This window comes from Homarus americanus, unplaced genomic scaffold (assembly GCF_018991925.1).
Source record: "Homarus americanus isolate GMGI-L3 unplaced genomic scaffold, GMGI_Hamer_2.0 scaffold14072, whole genome shotgun sequence".
NCBI classification, from domain to species: domain Eukaryota; kingdom Metazoa; phylum Arthropoda; class Malacostraca; order Decapoda; family Nephropidae; genus Homarus; species Homarus americanus.
The window spans coordinates 1,771,131-1,791,847 of NW_024754528.1; the positions used below are offsets into that span (position 1 = coordinate 1,771,131).

Below are 20,717 nucleotides of genomic sequence, written 5' to 3' on the forward strand. Positions count from 1 at the left end.
GATTTCCATGCATGTACAGTACAGGGGTATACAGTAATCCAGACTAGGAAATGTGATTCATGATTCTGAAGGAACATATTCTTGTCTTTGTATTTGAAGGTATGCTTTATAATCCCCAAATCTGGCTTCTTTTTCACTGCTACTGCCACTTGTTGCACTGCCACCAGTGACTTATCTATCATATTGCCTCAAACATTTTCATTATCAGTAGTATCCAATACTATACGCCATATTTTAGGGGGTCTAAATCTTTGACTAGTTCCACAGAGAACTGGGTTAAACTAGCAAGCTTTTCAGTGTAAGTACAGTAAAGTACATGAGTTGCCCAATCCACTGCTTAATGTTAAAAAAATAAGCATGAGGTGGCAACACGTACTGGGTGTGCAGGTACAGTAGCAAGATGTTGACTGAAGATATTCCAGTAACTTCTGTGCTCCACTGCTTAAACCTGTATTTCACTCATTTTGAATATTATTGACTTAAAGTCAGTGTATACCACATTTTTTTTTGCATGTGATATTTGAGTTGTAAAATATGCTTTTATTAAATGTTTTTTTTTTTAAGGAATGTTTCTCCAAACTTAAAATGGTAATCAATGACTATATATTATTTGATTTACAATTACAATACACCTCTACAGTACATTACAGTACTTGGTTTATGTTATGGTTTTCAAGAACACAATCCTAAGTTGAGCTTTAGTTGTACTTTAAAGGTGTATTATACATAATGTGCTATGTACTGTATAATCAACTGCAGACCTTTTACCAGTAATGTTTAACCTGTACAGTACAGAACTGTACAGTATAGGGAATTCAAAACAACCTTTAAAAAATTCACATTTTATCTGGATCATACTGTATACTCAAACCTTTGATGACAAAGGTTGTACAAGATGGAACTGTGTTTTGGCCTCAAACACAAAAATAAATAAATGAATTTACATTGATTGGAAAATACTATACAGTATTTACACTAAGCTTATCCATACATCAACTGAAGTACAGATTAAATTACAATATTACATACAAATGAAAATCGATATACACTTTGTGCCTGTAATAAAGAAGTTCCGTCCTTCTATTTTTTTTTTTTTTGTGAGCCATGTGGTTAACTCCTCACAATACAGCAACATGTGACTGTTCAACTCATTCAACGGGAGCTACGTACTTGTAATAGTCACTTGTATTTATTTGTATAACTTGACGATGCCTTTACATGTCAAAGGATTTAGATGCCTTGACATCATGCCACATGACAGGCTTCTTGTATGACACTGGAATGATGGAGACATGAGTGGCACCGTATTCTCTGAACACGGAGAGGAGTTTCAATGTGACACAAGATAACACTACAGATTCCCTGAGCTGTGTGTGTCTTTCCATGAGTACAGCTAGTCAATCTCTAAAATACAGCTTCAAATAAGATTATTTTGTACAGATTTTCCTCTCAAAGTTCAGCATTTAATATACACCATGATAATACATACATTAATATATAATGCATTATTTGCCTTTGTAAAATATAATGGAAGGTGTGGCCACTGAGAATACATATCATTACACAACAAGTATCCTCTAGTACTTGACATTTTCACATCTACATCAGAGCACCTACAGACTAGGTCAATATTATTATTACACTCATGAGATCTTTTACATCATAAAACCAGCAGGCTCATTTTATATACATTAAATACTGCCATAACTATCACTAGAAAAGAAATATTGCCATTCTCAATAGCTTAAATATAGTAACTCTACTTTTTGGGTACCCTTACACATCCATTTGTGGCAGTGCGAGTGGTTCTCAGGACATGACAGAATGGCAATAGCGATCTGGTGCACACGGGTAACAACTACACAGTATGGGCCTTAGTCATCTACTAAAAACAGCTTGTAAATCACGTATACAGTCACATGCACATGAGCAAGTGTGCTACATTCACACAATTATGAAAGACCTTTTTATATATACATTTTTCATTTTATCGTTTTTAATATATTTTTCCTTAATCCTAAGTTTCTCACTTCAGTATCTGGTAAAAGCAATATTACGTTGAACTACAAATCAAACATAGATCTGGAGTAACTTTAACATGTGACATTATAATTACAGTAGATGGGTAGCATCAGTGCTGTATGCCAAGAACATTTAGACAGAAGTTTATATTTAGGAGAGCATTAAAGGCATTTCAAGGTTAATCTAATGAGTCCTAGTCATGCATGAAAAGACTGTTATTCAAATTACATTCATGTGTGAAAAAAATAATAATATTCAGCACACAGCCTAGGTTTAACTATCAAAATCAAGAACAGTTGAACAATAATTTCCCAAAACTGATGTCATAAGATTAAAAAATAAATAAAAAATAATAATAATAAAATAAACAAGGGTGTTCAAGGACATAGAGAACCCTTAGAAAAGGAACAAAACAAAATATTGAAACCTGAATTATACCATTGATTACATACATATCTTCAAGAAACACAAATCAATATGCATTTGCCTACACTGTCACATACTTTCAAAACTGTAGTACAAGAATTAGTCAAAGGGGTGAAAGTTGTTCTAAATTATACCATCAATTGCCACTGAATATCATTATAAATACATAAAAAAAAAAATAAAACAAACTGATATGGGTTAAAAAGACTAACTGACTTCTCACAATAAAAAAACAAAGTCCCATTTAATAAATACAATAACTCCTAAATTAGAAAAAGTCAGCAATTTACACAAAATGCTCATCATTCTTCTATTAGCTACTGTGATGTTCAGCTTAATGTATTTGTGTTTGCTTAATAGAACATCTTTTTTTTTACCCCTTTTTCACAGCCAGTCAGTTTTAGCACTTGCGGTTGTTCACTGCACGGGAGAATTTACCAGGCACCATCATGTCATTTCGCTTCGCACGTTTATTGCCAGCAGCTGCCACCTCCCGTGCTTTGTTACTGCGTTCTAGGGGCTTGCGCTTTAGACGTCGTTCCTCTCGACGACGCTGAGCCTGAAAGATGGATATTGTACACATATCTCCATTTGAATAATAATAAAAATATTTAAATTTAAGTAAAGTATTGAAGATACATTATAAATAACCTATTTACTGTACTGTACTTTGAAAACATTAAATGAAAAATGTATTTAATTACTGAAATTGTATAAATTTCTACAATTATTCAAAGTAACATGTAATGTTTTATGTTTCAAATCTCACCTTTTGTGCTGGCCTGAGCACATCAATGGCTTGGAGGAGGGTGGCTGCACGTTGACTCACACTTGAGCGGGTAGCTGGGGCCTCTACAACCTGCCTGCCAGCCTCATCACCAGCATCTTCCCTCATGGGGGAATCTTCATTCTCAACAGGGCTGGGCTGGGAGGAGGGAGAAGCTGAAGGGGGAGAATGGGAAGATGGGGAGGAGTGAGACATGATGCGTCGTGGAAATATTCTTGCGATGGCAGCACTGGTGTAAGTGGGGCGTGGCAGGTAGACAGACATGCTGGGGTGTTCTATTAGCAGATTTTCTAAAGGAGAGGTGGCTAATGGGGCCGTCTGCGAGCGTGTGAAGCACGGTGGTGGGGTCATGAGCCATCCCTGCGTACCACCTTCACACGTCTCTCCACTAATGCTTATTGGTGACGTTGGTATGGATGCTGCTGCTGCTGCTGTTGTTGATCGTGTTGATCTTCTTGTTGTTGTTGCTATCAGCTGGACACCCTGGCCCTCACCATAACTCGCTTCACCAACCTCTGCTGAACACCACCACTACCATTAGTGCCACGCCCACACCTCACCTAAACTGTACCAACACAATATTCTTCTTGACATTGTTACTAACACTATTCATTATTTGCTATCAATAAAACTATGAGCATACTATCTTCAACTTCTGAAAATACTATGTACTTATGTACATGAGGTGTGGGAAAAGGAGGGAGAGAGTGAGAGAGATGACCATGATTAATATCAATTTCAAATTCAAATAAACATAAAAATGACACTATGAAGCGAATCAATCATGGCTACCTGAATTGTATAAGTACCATAGTGTAATGTAGTGCAAAATGAATGTATGACCAGCACTTTCTACACTGTTCAATGTGATGCTGAAGAAAAGTAGTGTAGAGTAAATTCAGTGGATAGCTTTTCATATATTTTAAAAGAGACAACAAGGGACTATTATTTGACGGATTGTACAACAATCCCCCAAATTATAAAAGCAGCAAAGAATTAAGAGAAATTCAACAATTACTGTACAACTTAATGATAAACACTGCTTGACATTACCAAGGAAGAGTTTATATGTTGATAATACTGTAGGATGGAGAGATAAATCAATGATGGTTACTTTAGCAAATTAGTTAAGGGAATCCATAATTCATTTTAGTGTGTATGCAAATTATAAATGCATTTTGTTTTGGGATTAAAATACCAAATGAACATAAAGGAAAATAAAGTAATGTAAATCTTATCTTATTCCTTAGTACTCTACTATAAAGACAACTACAGTACAATAAACCTATTTATTATCGTGTTAAGTGAAGCAAGAAGATTAAGTTTTGCAAGGTCATTAAATGCTTCACATCTACTTGATTTGTTTACTACATTAATTTACAGTGAAGGTTTTGCTCTCATTCACTCTCCTATTTACATACCCCCCCGCCCCCAAGTTTTCATCCCCACGTCATGATATTCCCAGACTGACAACTCGGCTACACACTATACCTATCTCATATTCAAAGTACGGGTCACACCATTATTCCATCGACAACCAGTGGTGTGTACTTGTGAATCATATACAGTAATGAGATTAGCTTACATGTACGCAATGAAATTTGGAGTACAGTAAATAGATGTGAAACACTCAATCCCTTGAACCTAGAGTACAGTAATGTAGTAGGCAGCTATCAAACAGGGAGGTACTACCGCCTGGAAAGATATTGGAAGCATAATGTGTTGTCTAATGGTAGACCCTGCTGCCATATGGCATCACAAAAACTGTGACTAAGTCCCAGGTTGCTGTTCTTTCTTTCTGCCTCATTTACACACAATTGCAGGGTCTCAATTGTTTCTCTTACTTTGACAACACAACATACATAATGTATGTCGTTTCTCACTCTTGATTTGTTTTTTTACTTTGTTATTTCTTTATGGTTCTTTATAATTATATTATTAGTGTTGTTATTATTACTATTTTATTTTTAATTTTGTATTTTTATTATAAATTTTATTTACTATGAGCTAATTATTATTATTATTACTACATACCCCCCCCCCCCAGACCTGTGCCCGGGTGGACTAATCCCTGTAAAAAAAAAAAGATGCCTGATATATAAACAGTATACTGTATTTGATATTGTTGATGAGATATAACTGCAACTGTACCAACACTTTTTATCTCTCGCTCTTAATTACATTCATCTTTAACCTTCATACATGCATACAGTACATACTACAGCTCAGTAAATTCATTCGAGTGTTTCTCACCTGACACTGCACATCAACTAGAGTACAGTACGTACTATAAAAACTGTGACTTAATGAGTTCTGTTTCTTCAATAATTATCTAAAAGTGCATCTCATACCACCATTTAGGACAGAATGAACTCACTGGTGCCAAGAATCGAAGACGAAAAGATTCACTCGTACACAAACACTCCTGTACAGTACACTTACAAAACTAAAAAGAATGCTGCTTTTGACATACTGTAGTTAAAGACAAAATACGTTAGAAAATATAATCACACAATAAGATGCAGTACACAATAAACCCTCTATTTCCTTTCTCTAAGTTGGCCAAATTTTTCACCCAACAACAAACCACATTAGACCTACTTCACCATATTACAGATGATGGGAATTATGGTAAAAAATGTATTACACAGTGCAGTAGCTACTTGATTCTCCCAAATCCAGACACTCCCGAGGTATGGAAACTTTGAGGAATGTGGTGAGTGAGTTATGTTGGTGTTATCTGAATGTGCTAGTTGTATCAAAAAATAAAGTGCTCTAAATCAGGTGTCCAAAAATCTTTGTAAATTTCAATTATCTTTACCGGTATACTTTAACCCCTTCACTGAGTGGACACTACTTTTAACAGTTTATTTGCCTAATACCAGACGATTTTATTCAGCTCAGAAATGACCCAGTATACAAGGGGTTCAGTAGGTAATAAAGGTGTAAAATTAAAGAAAAACTTACTGTACTGTACTTCCCTGTGTGTACGTACAGGTATTGTTACAATATGGTAAAAGATAAAAATATTTTAAAGACAACATTAAATATCAAAAGAAGACATTATACAGTACAGTAGCTCATAACTCTTATATTGATAAAAAAATGTTGGATCACAAGAATGGTGCCGCTCAAAAGAACTTCATTGACTTCAATAGAAAATTACAGTACTGTATTGTATTGTGCAGTACAGTATTTTGATATACTGTACAGACACTCCCGTTTATGGAAATGTTCCGTTCCTGGACCCTATCTGTAATCCAAATTTTCTGTAAACCGAAAATAGTAAATACTGTACTGTACAGTGTTGTTGCGCCATACTAGTTACCTTTCATAATAACAGAAACTTGTGCAACCCGAAGATTTTTATAAAAATGGGACTTACAGGGAAGTGTCTGTGTTTATTTCTCAATCTATGACCCCTCTATTAAAATAATGTACTGAGAAGGTAACAAACAACTTTTAACTCTATTACGTATATAAAACGCTGAATGCCGTAGTTAAAGACCCAGGAAAATAAACTTTACCGAGTATACTAAACAGTCTCTTCTCAACTTACGACATATTCGACTACAACAACCCGATCATACGACGGCCATGGTCGTATAAAATATTTTTCACATTACGTATTTTAGAGTCTCGACGTTAGTGATCGCGCTGTGTACTGAAAAAATTATTTTTTGTAATTCCCTTTAAAAGGCTGTAAAGCATAAAAGTGAGAGTTCTTGTGGTGCTGAGAAGAAAAAGAGACCCATTATAGAATTTCTATGTATTATTTTTGCCTTTTCAACTTAAGACCTGGTCGTCGGTCCCTAACCCTATCGTAAGTCGAGGAGAGACTGTACTGGATATACCTTTTTTTTTATTAACACCTTAATTAAAAATTGAGCAATGAAATTATCAAGAATCAATGCCAAAGTTCCTCTTAGTGTTTGTAATCATATCCATGACGAGCAAAATAATTTATTTTTATTATTATATTCATCTGTTACCTTCCTACTTCAAAATTAATACTATAAGACAGTACTGAACTTATTACAATGTGTTATGAACTAGGTACAAGGTAAAGAACGGTTCCTACACTAAAGACAGTTAAAATTTTATTGGGTTGAAGGCTGCTGCCACTGCTACCCAAGACCGAGTGAATGTTAATTAGCATAATGTATGTACAGGTTGTACCTCTCTAGTCCGGCATTCTGTGGTCCGGAACGATTTTAGTTTGTCCAATAGGTAGATAGGCAACTTTTTTTTTTATCTTATCTGAATTATTATTATTATTACAGGAGTATTGAATTTTTGCCCCTCAGGCCCCAATGTGGGTCAGTGACCTATGCCCGGGTGGGCTAATTCCCGTAAAAAAAGCAACAACAAAGCCGCGGGAAATTAAGGTTTGTTTACATCCGGCAGTTCGGCTGCTCTCTCTCTCTCTCTGCTTGTCTATACAGAGTACAACATTTAACCCTTCAATATATATGAGCAGTAAATAAGTGTTGCTTTCCTATTCTTATGTAGAGTAATGACGATATGTTTTCACATATGCGCACTTACAGACGCGCAGTCTCACGTTTTTTTTTACCATTAATGGTTAGCTACTTATATTGTTCCATTTATTAACATTAAATAACATTACAGGTACTTCAAACAACCATATTATTTTTTTTTACATTAATTTTACTACAGCTACAATCAGGGTCTTATTTTCTTCAGTTTTATATGTAGAACCAATCAGTCACTGGTTTTGTAAGCTTAAACATAAACAATGCCGGCAGCTGTCTCGTCTTCTCGTGTGTTTTAATATTCAACGTATTATTAATAAATTGTATTGTTAATTTTGCACACACAAACATTAATTCAATAAAAACAAATTCAGAAACATTAATTAAAATATATATGAACAGTAAATAAGTGTTGCTTTCATATTCTTATGTAAAGTAATGACGATATGTTTTCACGTGTGTGCACTTACATACGCGATCTCTCTTTTTTCTTTACCATTATCGTTAGCTACTTCTATTGTTCCATTTATTAACATTAAATAACATTACTTAAAACAACCATATTAATTTTGCTACAGCTACAACCAAAGTCTTATTTTCTTCAGTTTTATATGTAGAACCAGTCAGTCACTGGTTTTGTAATCAACGTAAACAATGCTGTGTCATTTCCTCGCGTGTTTTAATATTCTACGTATTATTAATGAATTGTATTGCTCATTTTGCACACAAACATTAATTCAATAAAAAAAGACATTTAGTAATAAACAATACTGAATCTTTTGTACATAAGAGAAATGACGCTGTTTACACGATTATGCACGTCGTCGAGCCGTTCAATCCCGTCGAAATTCAAGTTTCCGCTGTCAAAATTTTTATTTATTTTTTTTTGTGTTCCAATAAAATACGTTGAATTAAAAACTCGCGAAATTTGAGAAGCTACTATATGACATTTAACCCTTCAATATGTCTTAAAAGAGATCATGATGCAGAGAAAGTGGTGCTAGTGCTTCCAAGCATAAGCACAAGCACAAGTCACTATCTATCCAGGAAAAGGGTGAATTTCCATGGTCCGGCAATTTCCATGGTCCGGCACCGGTCAGGTCCCGAGGTTGCCGGACTAGAGAGGTACAACCTGTATTACTGTATTGTACAAGTATTGTGATTATATTTTACATGAAACCCCCATTTAATAGAAACTCATTCTATGGAACTTCAAAATTATGGAACATAAATTTAAGGGCACAAATTTCATGCAACTCATGAGTTACAAAATTTTTAATTTAAAAAGAAAAGTGGGAGAGGAATTTTAAATATGTATAAGCATTTCGGAAGTATAAAATAAAACTTCTCTTTAGGAAACGATTTGGTGTTTTATACTGCAACCTGATGCTGGCGTGTATGTATAACCCTTGTCCTCCCGGGATTCACTTGCAGACACTCGGCCACTCTGGCTTATACTGTGGCGTACTGTATGTGGCCAGTTGTCAATTCTCTTTGTATGGGCTCACATACATACGTACAAGTAGATATCTCACACTCAGAATTGAGGTAGGATAGAAACTCACAATGCGTTTACTGTATATATTGTATGTACAGTGCAGTGCTTAGGAGTTGCCGTGTGGTGAGACGCTTGCTCAGAGGTCCTGTTGGGTGAGGAGCTTGCTGAGGAAGCTTGTTTGGAGGTCTTGCTGGTTCAGCAGAGTAGGGTAGAATGGCGAGACCGAGAGCTTATATACTCGACCACCGGAAGTAAGACCGGGTGCAAGCGTCGCTGGTGTCGACCCCCCTACCCTTAGTCTAGACTTGTCAGAGAAACTTGGCGCGATTCTTTACGACTAGGCTTTGGCTGAACTCCGTTGCTATGGAATGTGACTAGGCTCATCAGTTGTAGGGGAGAGTATTCACCAATATACAATGTTCTCCCAACTTTGCCTGGCAAGAGCTCAGTAAGAGCAGGTGGTAGTAGTGTTATTGTGGGAAACAAGAAGACACATACTCTAGATGTGAAATTAAAAGTGTCAAGGATGTTTCATGCTGGTCAGTAACTATGTGAAATATTGAAGGTTAGGGACCAGCTATGGCATCTACTGTGGTCAATATGAGGTGCTGTATTGTATTTCTATTATTGATTCTGTGTGTTGTAAGTAGCTATTTATTATACCACCCTGTACAGTATTTCAGTGCAAACAGGCATTCCTTTTAGATCTGTCTTGTTATAATTCTCACTGTTCTGGAGGAAATTTTACAATAGAAAAAAGGTCATGTATAAAACTGTTCAAATGCTCTATGTAAAACCATGCAACATGTACTGTTCTCCTTTTCTCTAAGCTGCACATTCAATCAATGACTGTGATACTGTATACAGAACACTTATTACCAGTGAGGTGGCATGAAATTTTGAAGGTAAACAATTTGTTGACTACCAGAGCTGAAGAATGCCTAAGTAAACTTAAAAAAAAAATTACAGAAATATGCAAAGAATGTAGTCTAAACATAAACAAAAGTGAGTACTGCAATACACCTTTTCACATATACGTTGAGACATTGTTATATATCTATTTGACGAATGACAGAACACATATCGAATGACAATCTAAAAAACTGTTCGTTCATGCTAATGGAAATGATTGACATAAGTTATGAAATTGACAGCCGTGAACAATAAACCGAGTCTACATATAGTTTGAGAATGTAACAATTGGAGAATGACATACCACCAACAGTTTTTTAGATTGTCATTCGATATGTGTTCTGTCATTCGGTTATGAAATTTGTCAAATAGGTATATAACAATGTCTCAACGTATATGTGAAAAGGTGTAGTGTCCCCTACAACATGAGACCAGTACCCTACTTAAAAGAAAGTACTGTAATGTATAAGCCATATAACTATACAATTAGTATAAAAACTGACCAATCTGCTAATGCATCATAGTAAAGAAAATACGTATATGATAACATGTTCACTCGAAGACGTGACTGACAGCTGATCCCACCTGAATCCAAAAGCTGGCTTCCTGTACTCGTCTAAATGCAATTCAGGAAATTGCATACTGTACTGTACTAGACAAAATTATCTATAACCATTATCATTGGAGCAAGCTTCTAACATCTGAATGCCCTTCACAGTACTGTATATTAAGTTGTTTTGAATCATATTTACTTGAATATGAGAGATCTATAGCTTTCATTTTAAGTCTGCCACTGGTTACCTGTACAAGTGCAGGGCTGGGGTATTAGATGTAACACCTTCCATGACATAACTGTGTTACAAATGCCTGTCTAGGAAGTTTGGGCTAATATATTAAATTAAATCCACTTATAATACAATGATGTCGATTGGTTTTTATTTACTAGAAATAAAAATAAAATCATTTTTATAAAATACTGCAATCGTCGACTAATTAAACCTTTTTAATGATAATTGTACTGGGAAAACCGTGCTTATCATACTTCTTAATAATACATGTCACTGCTTTACAGTTCTGAATGCTTCCCACATACAGTATTTGTTTACTTCACTGTGGTAGTATTAACTTATATTTTTACCTATAATATCTTGGAAAAGGCCTTAAGCATCAGACTGATACAGTATTGGGCATAGTTTGGGTTAGGTTATACTGCATCAACCATTTGAACCATCCTTCATGAGGCTTCTGCCCAATCTACCAAGTCAGTAACAACAACCAAGGCAACTCTTTCAAGAAGTATCTTACTGGGGAGTATATGAATATACTGTATAGTAGTCAGAAGGATTCCATGTATGGGGAGTAGGATCATGCTAGGAGCAACAGCACCTGGAGGTAAAGTTTTGTATACACTTGTACTGCACTAATAATAATTTTCAGCATACGACCAAGGACAGCTGACAAGTCATGAGAGGTTTGTTTCCAGTAGAGTCCTTATGCCAGCACCATCTGGTGTTCTTATGGCCAGGCAGTCACCCATCCAAGGACTAACCATTATGTCCAGTACAGTACTGTATTCTTATTATTTATAAAAGGTTTTAATACATTTATCTTAAGTACACTGGCATCTTTGGGGCTATTTTGATATGCAGTGAAGCCCTAGATGTTAATCATGGGTAAGAAATAGTGCTGTCATGAACACATGTATCGGAACTATCTGTTATAGAGCCATTTCTTATAGCATCTTTTTTTCCAGGAATGCATTTCAAGTGGTATAAAAGGTATGCCTGTATATGTTAAATGTATGTACCTATATACATACGTACTGTATTACATTTTGGAGGTACAGTTATATTTTTCCTCAAAAATACCTCTCCAATTACAGACCCTGTACAGTACTTGTACTGTACTGTACTGTAGTGTATACCATAATTGGTTTCAATGAGAAAACAAGATTTGTTTAGTGTAATCTTGATTAGCAGAAAACCTTCATGAATGTAACCATTTCACTAAACTACTGTATAGTGTAGTATTGTACTGTAGTTAGAATGGGTATATTCACAGAGGGGGTTCTCTAGGGAGACACATGTTCACCCTTACATCCCTTGTATTCCCCAATTCTTTTAGGTTTTCTTAAAACTTTAGAAGTGCTCAGGTAAAATAAAATTACTGCAGCAATTATAATAGTAACTGATGCTTTGAATATTTTATTTATTTATTATTTTATTATTTTTTTGGGGGGGGGGTTGAAATAGAAACACGTTATCTGCATGATAAAGTACTGTAGTCCCAAAGAAAATGCCCATGGTATAGTAAGAGTTTTCTGTTATACAGGTTGTAAAAAAAGTCTGGAATTATATGATTTCAGCAGGATGGGGCTCCTCCACATTTCGGTTTGATAACACGTGGGTGGTTAGATTCTGAGACACATGTACCAGGGAATGAATTGGTCGACGTGGACCAGTCCCCCAGATCACCAGACCCAACTCCTTTAGACTTTTTTCTATGGGGTCATTTTAAATCAGTTGTGTACACCAACCGTCCGCAACAATTGAGGCACCGAAAACCCGTATTCAAGTGGAATTTAACAAAATCAGTATGGATACACTGCGTGCTGTCACTGAAAGTATAAAACCGTGTTTATAACTGCTTGACACTCCACGGACTACAATTTGAACATTTAATAAAATAAACCTACGATCCCGGACCTTTGTTACACCTTGAGTGGATCAGGGAGAGAAATATAGAACCTGAATGCATTCTATTCTTTACCAGAAGTTATTAACCTTCAACTTTCTGTGTATAAAACCGTGTTTATAACTGCTTGACACTCCACGGACTACAATTTGAACAGAGGGTTTACAGTAATCTTCTATAGACAGTCAAACAACTCACCAGCTCTGTCGACCAAGACCCAGTCAGACTCCTCCTCATCTGCGGGTGTGCTGGCTCTGATATTGACTAGTGACTGGGTCTCGGGCGCCTCCACCTCGCTGGTTGGGCAGGTGGTGGTGGTGGTGACAACCGCACTGGTGGTGGTGGTAGTGGTCGTTGGTGTGCTCTCACTGCCCCAGATCAGAGATGTCAGGTTAGCCAGCATCTTTTCTGCAGAAATAAAAAAGTATAATTAATTACCCGGTACGTACTGTACAGTCTATGGAGAAAATTTAGGATTTTGGTTTCAAATGAGCAATGCTCAAGCAATGTAGTACAATACAGTACTGTACAAGTACAGTAATTAGATTATTATATGCTGATAACATTTACAGTTACAATACATACCATAGAGTACAGTACATATGTTTAAGTAGTATCAAAGCAAACTAAAATGATGACAGTCAGACTTTAGCAGCACTTTTAATTGTAAATTCTAGTATAAATGATGGAAAACTTGATGTAATTGAATGTTTATGTTCAACGTACATTAATCAACACAGGCCATTAACCTACACTTTCACAGCACAGTGATTTACTGACTTATCATTTTTATGCTCTATTATACCTGTACAATGTTCATCATTTTCATTGTACAGTACAGTACCTGTATTATTTCTTTACTATTAATTTCACAAGACAACTTTGTGTCACTAACCCATCAATTGACCAACATTTTCCCTTCCTGGAACATAACACCCAAATAACACATTAGACTTTACTGTACCATTCAATATACAGTACGTTTGTTCACTTAACGAACCAATTTCTGGGAACACAATCACTTCATACATCAGGGGATACCTGTATACTGTACTGTATTATGTAAAATATACATACAGTGATCCCTTGGTTAACGAGCGCCTCGGTTAACGAGATTTCGGTTAACGATTTACCTTCCATAAGATTCTTAACTTCGGTTATCGAGCAATCCCTCAATTAACGAGTTTCCTTCGAGCGGACCTCGACATGTTTTCGCTTGCATTTGGCGGTCCACCAGCTGTAGTATTAGTCCGCCAGTACAGTAATCGGTTCTAGGGCTTAAATTCCTTACTATTTTAGTAATTATCAAGAAGTTTATACTATTCAATAATTTTAAAAGTTTAATATTAAATTTTTTTAGTCATTTCAACAATTATTGAACATAATTGAAGTACAGGAAGCTAGTTTTTTGCGCGCCAAACAGCCTGTTAACACACCATACAGGCATCAGTCTTTGTGTCTTTTCAGTGGAGGTAACATCTTGCTTGAGACTCTCTTCAACTAAACGCTTTTTTTCTGTGTTTCCAAGCAAATTATTGGTCATTTTGAAATTTATTTTACATATTGACAATATATAATGCAGTGCAGTGTTGATTTAAAGAAAATGATCTTGAATTACACCAAGAGAGCTAAAATTTTATGGGTGAAATGGCGCCATGGGGTGACTTCTCTTCCACCCCAATGCCTTCTCTTCTCCCTTCTCCTCCACCCCCATTCTAATTCCCATCATCATCCAGGAGCCTTCTACATACACACCTCAAAGTAAGTGTACTTTACAACCTTTTTTGTTGATTTTAGGCAATTTTCAGTGAGCTGGAACCAATTACCCAAAAACCCATTGAAACAATGATTTCGGTCAACGAGTTTTTCGGTTAACGAGCAACCTTCTGGAACGAATTGTGCTCGTTAACCGAGGGACAGCCAAAGGCCATCAACAGATCTAAGTATCCAAGCTATGTGTTACTCTACCCAATTCCCCGTCCCCTTTACTGTATACTACCAAACCCCTCCCTTTATCCACCATTAACACCAAAACTCCTTCCCCTACCACCAACTGGACACTACTCCCTCACCATTCCCAACACTCCTTACCATCCTCAATACTCCTTCACCTACTGTTCCAAACCCTCACCACTGCTCTACCCCCACTACAGTACAGGCATCTCTTATCTTTCTAATCCTTTGCTCACATCTTCAAGCAATCCCAGTCTCCTTTTACTCACCTCTATAAGCATTCCAATTATCTTGCCCATCTATCCATATTATAAGCCACCTCCAAACCCTTCCCATATCCTAAACCACCACTACAAATCCTAAGCAATTCCTCTTAACTTTCCCTATACCTTAAGCCACCGTGCATACTTTCCTCATACTCCAAGCCACCCCCCAAACTCTCAAATACCCTAAGCCACCCCTCCAAACTTCCCCATACCCTAAGCCACCCATCCAAACTCTCCCCATACCCTAAGCCACCCCTCCAAACTCTCCCCATACCCTAAGCCACCCTCCAAACTCTCCCAAACCCTAAGCCACCCCCAAATACCCAAAGCCACCCCCCAAACTCTCCCCCATACCCTAAGCCACCCCTCCAAACTCTCCCCCACCCTAAGCCACCCCTCCAAACTCTCCCCATACCCTAAGCCACCCTCCAAACTCTCCCCATACCCTAAGCCACCCCCAAACTCTCCCCATATCCTTAGCCATCCCTCCAAACTCCCCCATACCCTAAGCCACCCCTCCAAACTCTCCCATACCCTAAGCCACCCCTCCAACTCTACCCCCTCACCCTAAACTTATAAAATACAGTTAGACGGGAGGGCGTTTCATCCTTGGATGAGTGGCCTTCAAGGTGTAAACGAAGATTACTGTACCTAGCAGCCTGTCATCTGCAATATCATCACCACCGCAATTACACACACACGCTATATATATATATATATATATATATATATATATATATATATATATATATATATATATATATATATATATATATATATATATATATATATATATATATATATATATATATATATATATATATATATATATATATATATATATATATATATATATATATATATATATATATATATATATATATATATATATATATTACTTGTTGCAGTATTTGCATACTTACATAAATGTATTTTTGCAAACAATTTCTTTACACATACATGTAATTATAGGCGAACATGTAGTCTACAACAAAATTTTCTACACCTTTATGGTGTTATACAATATGACACACCGGACCAAGAATTCTGAACAACACTCATTTACGTGGGTGATTCCTGTTAATTTCTGTATTAACTATTTGGTTATACAATGCATCACAGCTAGAAACTAATTAATGTCTACCTCTTTATTTTCTTTTAAATACGTGTTAACCTTGTTGAGTCACTAAAAAATGGGCACACGAAAATGCCAGTGTGCGCACTTGCCTCACCTCACCCCGTGACGTCATACACGAAGGTGAGGCCATTTCACTTAACATTAGAACATAAGAAAATAAGAAGTCTGCAATAGGCCGGTTGGCCTGTGCAAGGCAGCTCCTTCACTTCATCATTTCAATTAAAATAAGTGATCATACAATTTTTGTTCCAATTAATTTTCGTTTTCATTCTGCACAAGTAATGCAAACCTGTGCGTTTTGAAAGGCAATTTGATTTATCAAGGATTGGAAGAATAAACAATTCAAGTGTGACACAGTATGGACTTCTGAAGGCTAACATCATGGACATCAACATTATTAAACAATTGTAGAAATATATATATTCACCTTATTTATCTTCGCACGTCCTCACTTCTCTGGCATTTTTCTACGACCCGATTAAACATACAACATTGATTATCCAATATCCCTGACAATAGTACTCTGCGTGTTCAGACATCATTAGTGACAGTTGGACTAGTCTAGTAATATAAAGCAAACCATTAGATCTTCACAGTAATACCTAATGTGGATAGGCATGGCGAAATCTACAAATAAACACCTACAATAAAATCAAGCATAAGGACCGTTGACATGACAAGACACTCCCAAGACATGTTGAGAATTTAAAGCCTACACGACATGGCACAACAGAATATTAAGGGGCATACACAAAACTTGGCATGAGTAAGAATGCTCACAAACAACACAAAATAAGATAAACGTGCATGCAGAAACACTATAATCGAACACGAAGCATCACTCACTCTCTGCTGGTGATATTGAAGATGGAATCATATATTAATAAAACTAGTGGATAAAGTAAGTTTGGCAAAAGGAACAAAGCACTAAGTCAACAAGCCAAGAGTCAGGTGTGTGCGCGCGTGACCACCACAACTCAAGGCCAGATGACGAGGAAGGCTTTAAATTTCCTTAACCTACCGCAGGGGTTTTACCCTCCCTACGTCAACCACCCATTCTGGAGCCTCCACTCCCCTCCTTATATGCCTTAATTCTTGATGCTCTTGTAATTTCTCTTCTCCATTCCTATCTGTGATCATAACTTATTTTTTTCTCGTGGGAATTTCGTTTAATACATTTATTTTACCCATCTCTTCTAATTTTGCGTGTTTCTCTTTTTTTTTCCTTTACAGCAGTTTTTTCCTCGTCATTAAGCTATTCCTACCGAACCAACTGTCGTACCTCCCACTAAATATTCGAAACTCAAGGAATATCAACTGAAACTCTTAACCGTCACCAAGATATTTTATCCCGTTCATCCGTGTGCACAATTATGTTATTTATATTCTAGGCATTCATTCAACTGTTTGGATCATATGCATAAACATCACTTCATGGCAGAAAATTTACCAATGTGTGTGGAGGTCATCTAATATCTGGCTTCCTCCATATTGTCTGTAAGTAAGTTTAGAATATTAGGGCAACAAACATGCTGCTGGTGAAGTTTGATGCTAGCACAGGTTCGCAGATCTTTAACGTTAGGTCTGGTAATGTTTTATGCCATGTTGGGTTAATTTAAACGATATTTAACATTACAGCAGGTCTGATTAAAACAGGTGAAGTTTTTTCCAGCTCGGTTAGGTTAAAATAAGTTGCAATTTAGGTCTGATTACGTCTAGTGAAGTTTAACGTTGAAATTGGTTTAATATAGAATCCAAAGTCTGGATCGACGCTCAATGTTACAAGAACATTTATAAACAAGACAAAATATCTCGTACTTATCCGTATCACAGTGAAATAAAATTACCACCAGCTGACCACGATTCTAACAATACGGAGAAACTATCTTGGTGCCGCGGGGCGACATACAGGGCCAGTGTCACGACTCAAACAATGGAGCCCCCGGCCTCTGGAATCAAGGTAAGATAAATTCTCACTTTACCTAGAAAACCTAACCTCGTCGTCTGTAGGTTATTATTTACTGTACGTGGGGCCTTACTTTCAGTGCTGATTTCTTTGGTAAAGTTTTGTTCAAGCAACGTTCAAGAACTACATCAGCTGACGGACAAAGTACTTAAGCATGAGAGATGCTTCTAACTTTCGAGATAAGAATAACGAATACTGTGAATAATTGTATTTTTAGTACAATTAAAAAGGTAATGCTAATTTTGACAGTGGCGACAAGATGTTTCATGGATTTTTTTTAGCGGAAATTAGCCCACCCGGGCACAGGTCAAACGACCCACAACGGCGCCTGGGGGGCGAAAAAATAAGAACAGAAAGAAATTGAAAATAGAGAAGAAAAAGGTTATACTGTGTTTATCTACACCACGAAGATGCCGGAAAACCAGCATTTTAAAATGAGACATTGTATAAGTATGGAAACACAGAAGAAGGCAGAGCATTCCAGTTTGGCTTTTGAGGAATGAAGGGGGTACTATAACGGGTTATTCTCGTGTGACCGACATCCACAGAGAAACGGTGGGCACCGCGGGCAAGACGTGTGTTACAAGCCCACGGCTGTCGGCGGTACACAGGATGCCAAATCCATCGAACATTGCCCGTTAAAGTACCTGTTAAAGAGAGACAGTGAGGCAACATTGCGGCGAAGAGAAAGGGAAGATATATTGTCGACTAAAGGAGGAGAGTGACTCCGGAAACACCAATCTACAGTTATCTGTCGGTATCAGCTAACACGAGCGAGGACTAGTTAATTATATTGGTTACTTTCATGAAGACTGAAGATTTTCGTGGTATGCCACCACGGATTCGAGAATTTTGCTGCCTTGGTGGGAGAGGCACGATATCTCCCTTTAAATACTATACTAGGCTTCCTCAGCACAAAGGCCGTGTAACCATAAAAGTGTGCGCAGGTAAAGTTCACGGAACTACATCACAGGTTGAAGTATTTACCACCCTCCTCTCCACCACATCTACCTACTCCCGTTAGTTGGTGAATAGGACATAATAATACACACTGTGAGTGTGTGGGCGCTTATCCCCGCACTGGCACGAGACCAGTCAGTGCCAAGGCCACCGCCGCCCACCACCTCACTCCAAGGTGTTGCCATCAACATGTTGCTCCAAGTGACCACGGTACACGAAAATCACTTTTCTCCTTGCTTTCAGGTGTTGTTTGCCCCCAGAATTTGAACTTAAAACCTTTGAGCTTAAAACACCTGCAAGAGGTTCAGTTATTATTTTTTGAGAAGGCAAAATACTGTACCACGGATGCACTAGAATAAAACACATGATCTGGCAAGACGCACGCACACCTGTGCATGCTAGTACAAGAAATCTAAATTTAATTTTCTCGTGTTTTTCTTTTCTTCAACACACTTCTTTCACATCTTCGAAAAGATATTCATGATAAAATAAGCTAAATGCCCTCTCTACGTTTTTTCGTCAATAGAAGTTATTTCTTCTGCACAGCAAGGAAATCCTGAATTCCCATTTTATCAGTAATCTTATCTCACAATTTTCCATACACACATATTTAGTCTATTCCAAAACGGTGAACCAAGGCACACAATGTACCCTAGGCTGGCGCCGACTTGGCTGCCAGTGGCTGCCTCCTTGCTTACGCTCTCTTGGGGCAATGCCAGAAGTTATGTAATAATAACTTAGGCCACAGGTCGACGTCAAGCGCTGACCGAGCTGTACCGAGGGACGTACACAAATATCAGTGGCTGATGACAACAGTCACTGCCAAGTAATTTCAGATATAAATGTGATTGACGACAGGTTTGAACCGTCTTCCGATATACCGAGAACTCGTGACATATTTATAAGAGGACTATGCCTAGAGTGAAGACAGGCCCATACATATTTGGAATACAATTAGCGGAATCATTTACAATCTTGGCAGCTACCTTAATGTAATACCCAGTATATGACTCTCAAGGTTTGCTCCTTCATCAGCGCTGACGTTAATTCGACAATGAAGCAAGTCTTGTAACAGCACAAACAATATATAATATCGAAATCAGTTTACATTATTTAGTTATCATCTAACTGTTTACCCTACAGTAGGTACCATTAATTTAATTACTTCTTTTCGCAGTGTTAAGATAATTAAATATATCTTTTTAATAAGTTGGTGTCTAAAGCCAAATTTCTACAATGTCCACAACATCTGGCGTGTTCTGGCAGTCACCCACCTTCACGTTAGTTAATTACTACATTAAACGAGGCAAAACGTACTTACTGCATCAAAAACCAGGTACCCAAGGTGATACAAACCCACCAATTTGAGAGAAATACGTGGCAATACCCGACTAAAATATTATAATCGGTTACAGCTATAAAGTTTACCCTAGGAGAGTACTTGCAAAGACATATCCACCTTTACATTGACGGACAAAAACATCTCTAAAACTTTGTTTCTTTTGTGATTTGGAATGTTCTCCTCACCCAATGTAATAACTATTCCCAACATATGGAAGCGAATAGGTGTTTCAGGTGCGCAGTAAGTATCGACTCTCA

General features: G+C 37.1%; 1 protein-coding gene across 5 annotated transcripts in view; it reads right to left on the minus strand.

The window, feature by feature from the left end:
* Positions 1-826: 826 nt before the first annotated feature.
* The window catches only part of LOC121855847 (tumor protein p53-inducible nuclear protein 2-like), a 47,112-nt gene continuing 27,221 nt past the window's right edge, over positions 827-20,717 (minus strand). For 3 of the 5 annotated variants that reach the window (XM_042351011.1, XM_042351013.1, XM_042351014.1), the window contains 3 exons: positions 13,034-13,243; positions 3,218-3,753; positions 827-3,007 (listed from right to left, as the gene is read on the minus strand). In XM_042351011.1, coding sequence (XP_042206945.1) covers positions 2,849-3,007; positions 3,218-3,753; positions 13,034-13,243 — 905 coding nt within the window. In that variant the 3' untranslated portion in view covers positions 827-2,848. The remainder of the gene's footprint in view (positions 3,008-3,217; positions 3,754-13,033; positions 13,244-20,717) is intronic. The other 2 variants (XM_042351012.1, XM_042351015.1) reach the window with 2 other exon arrangements.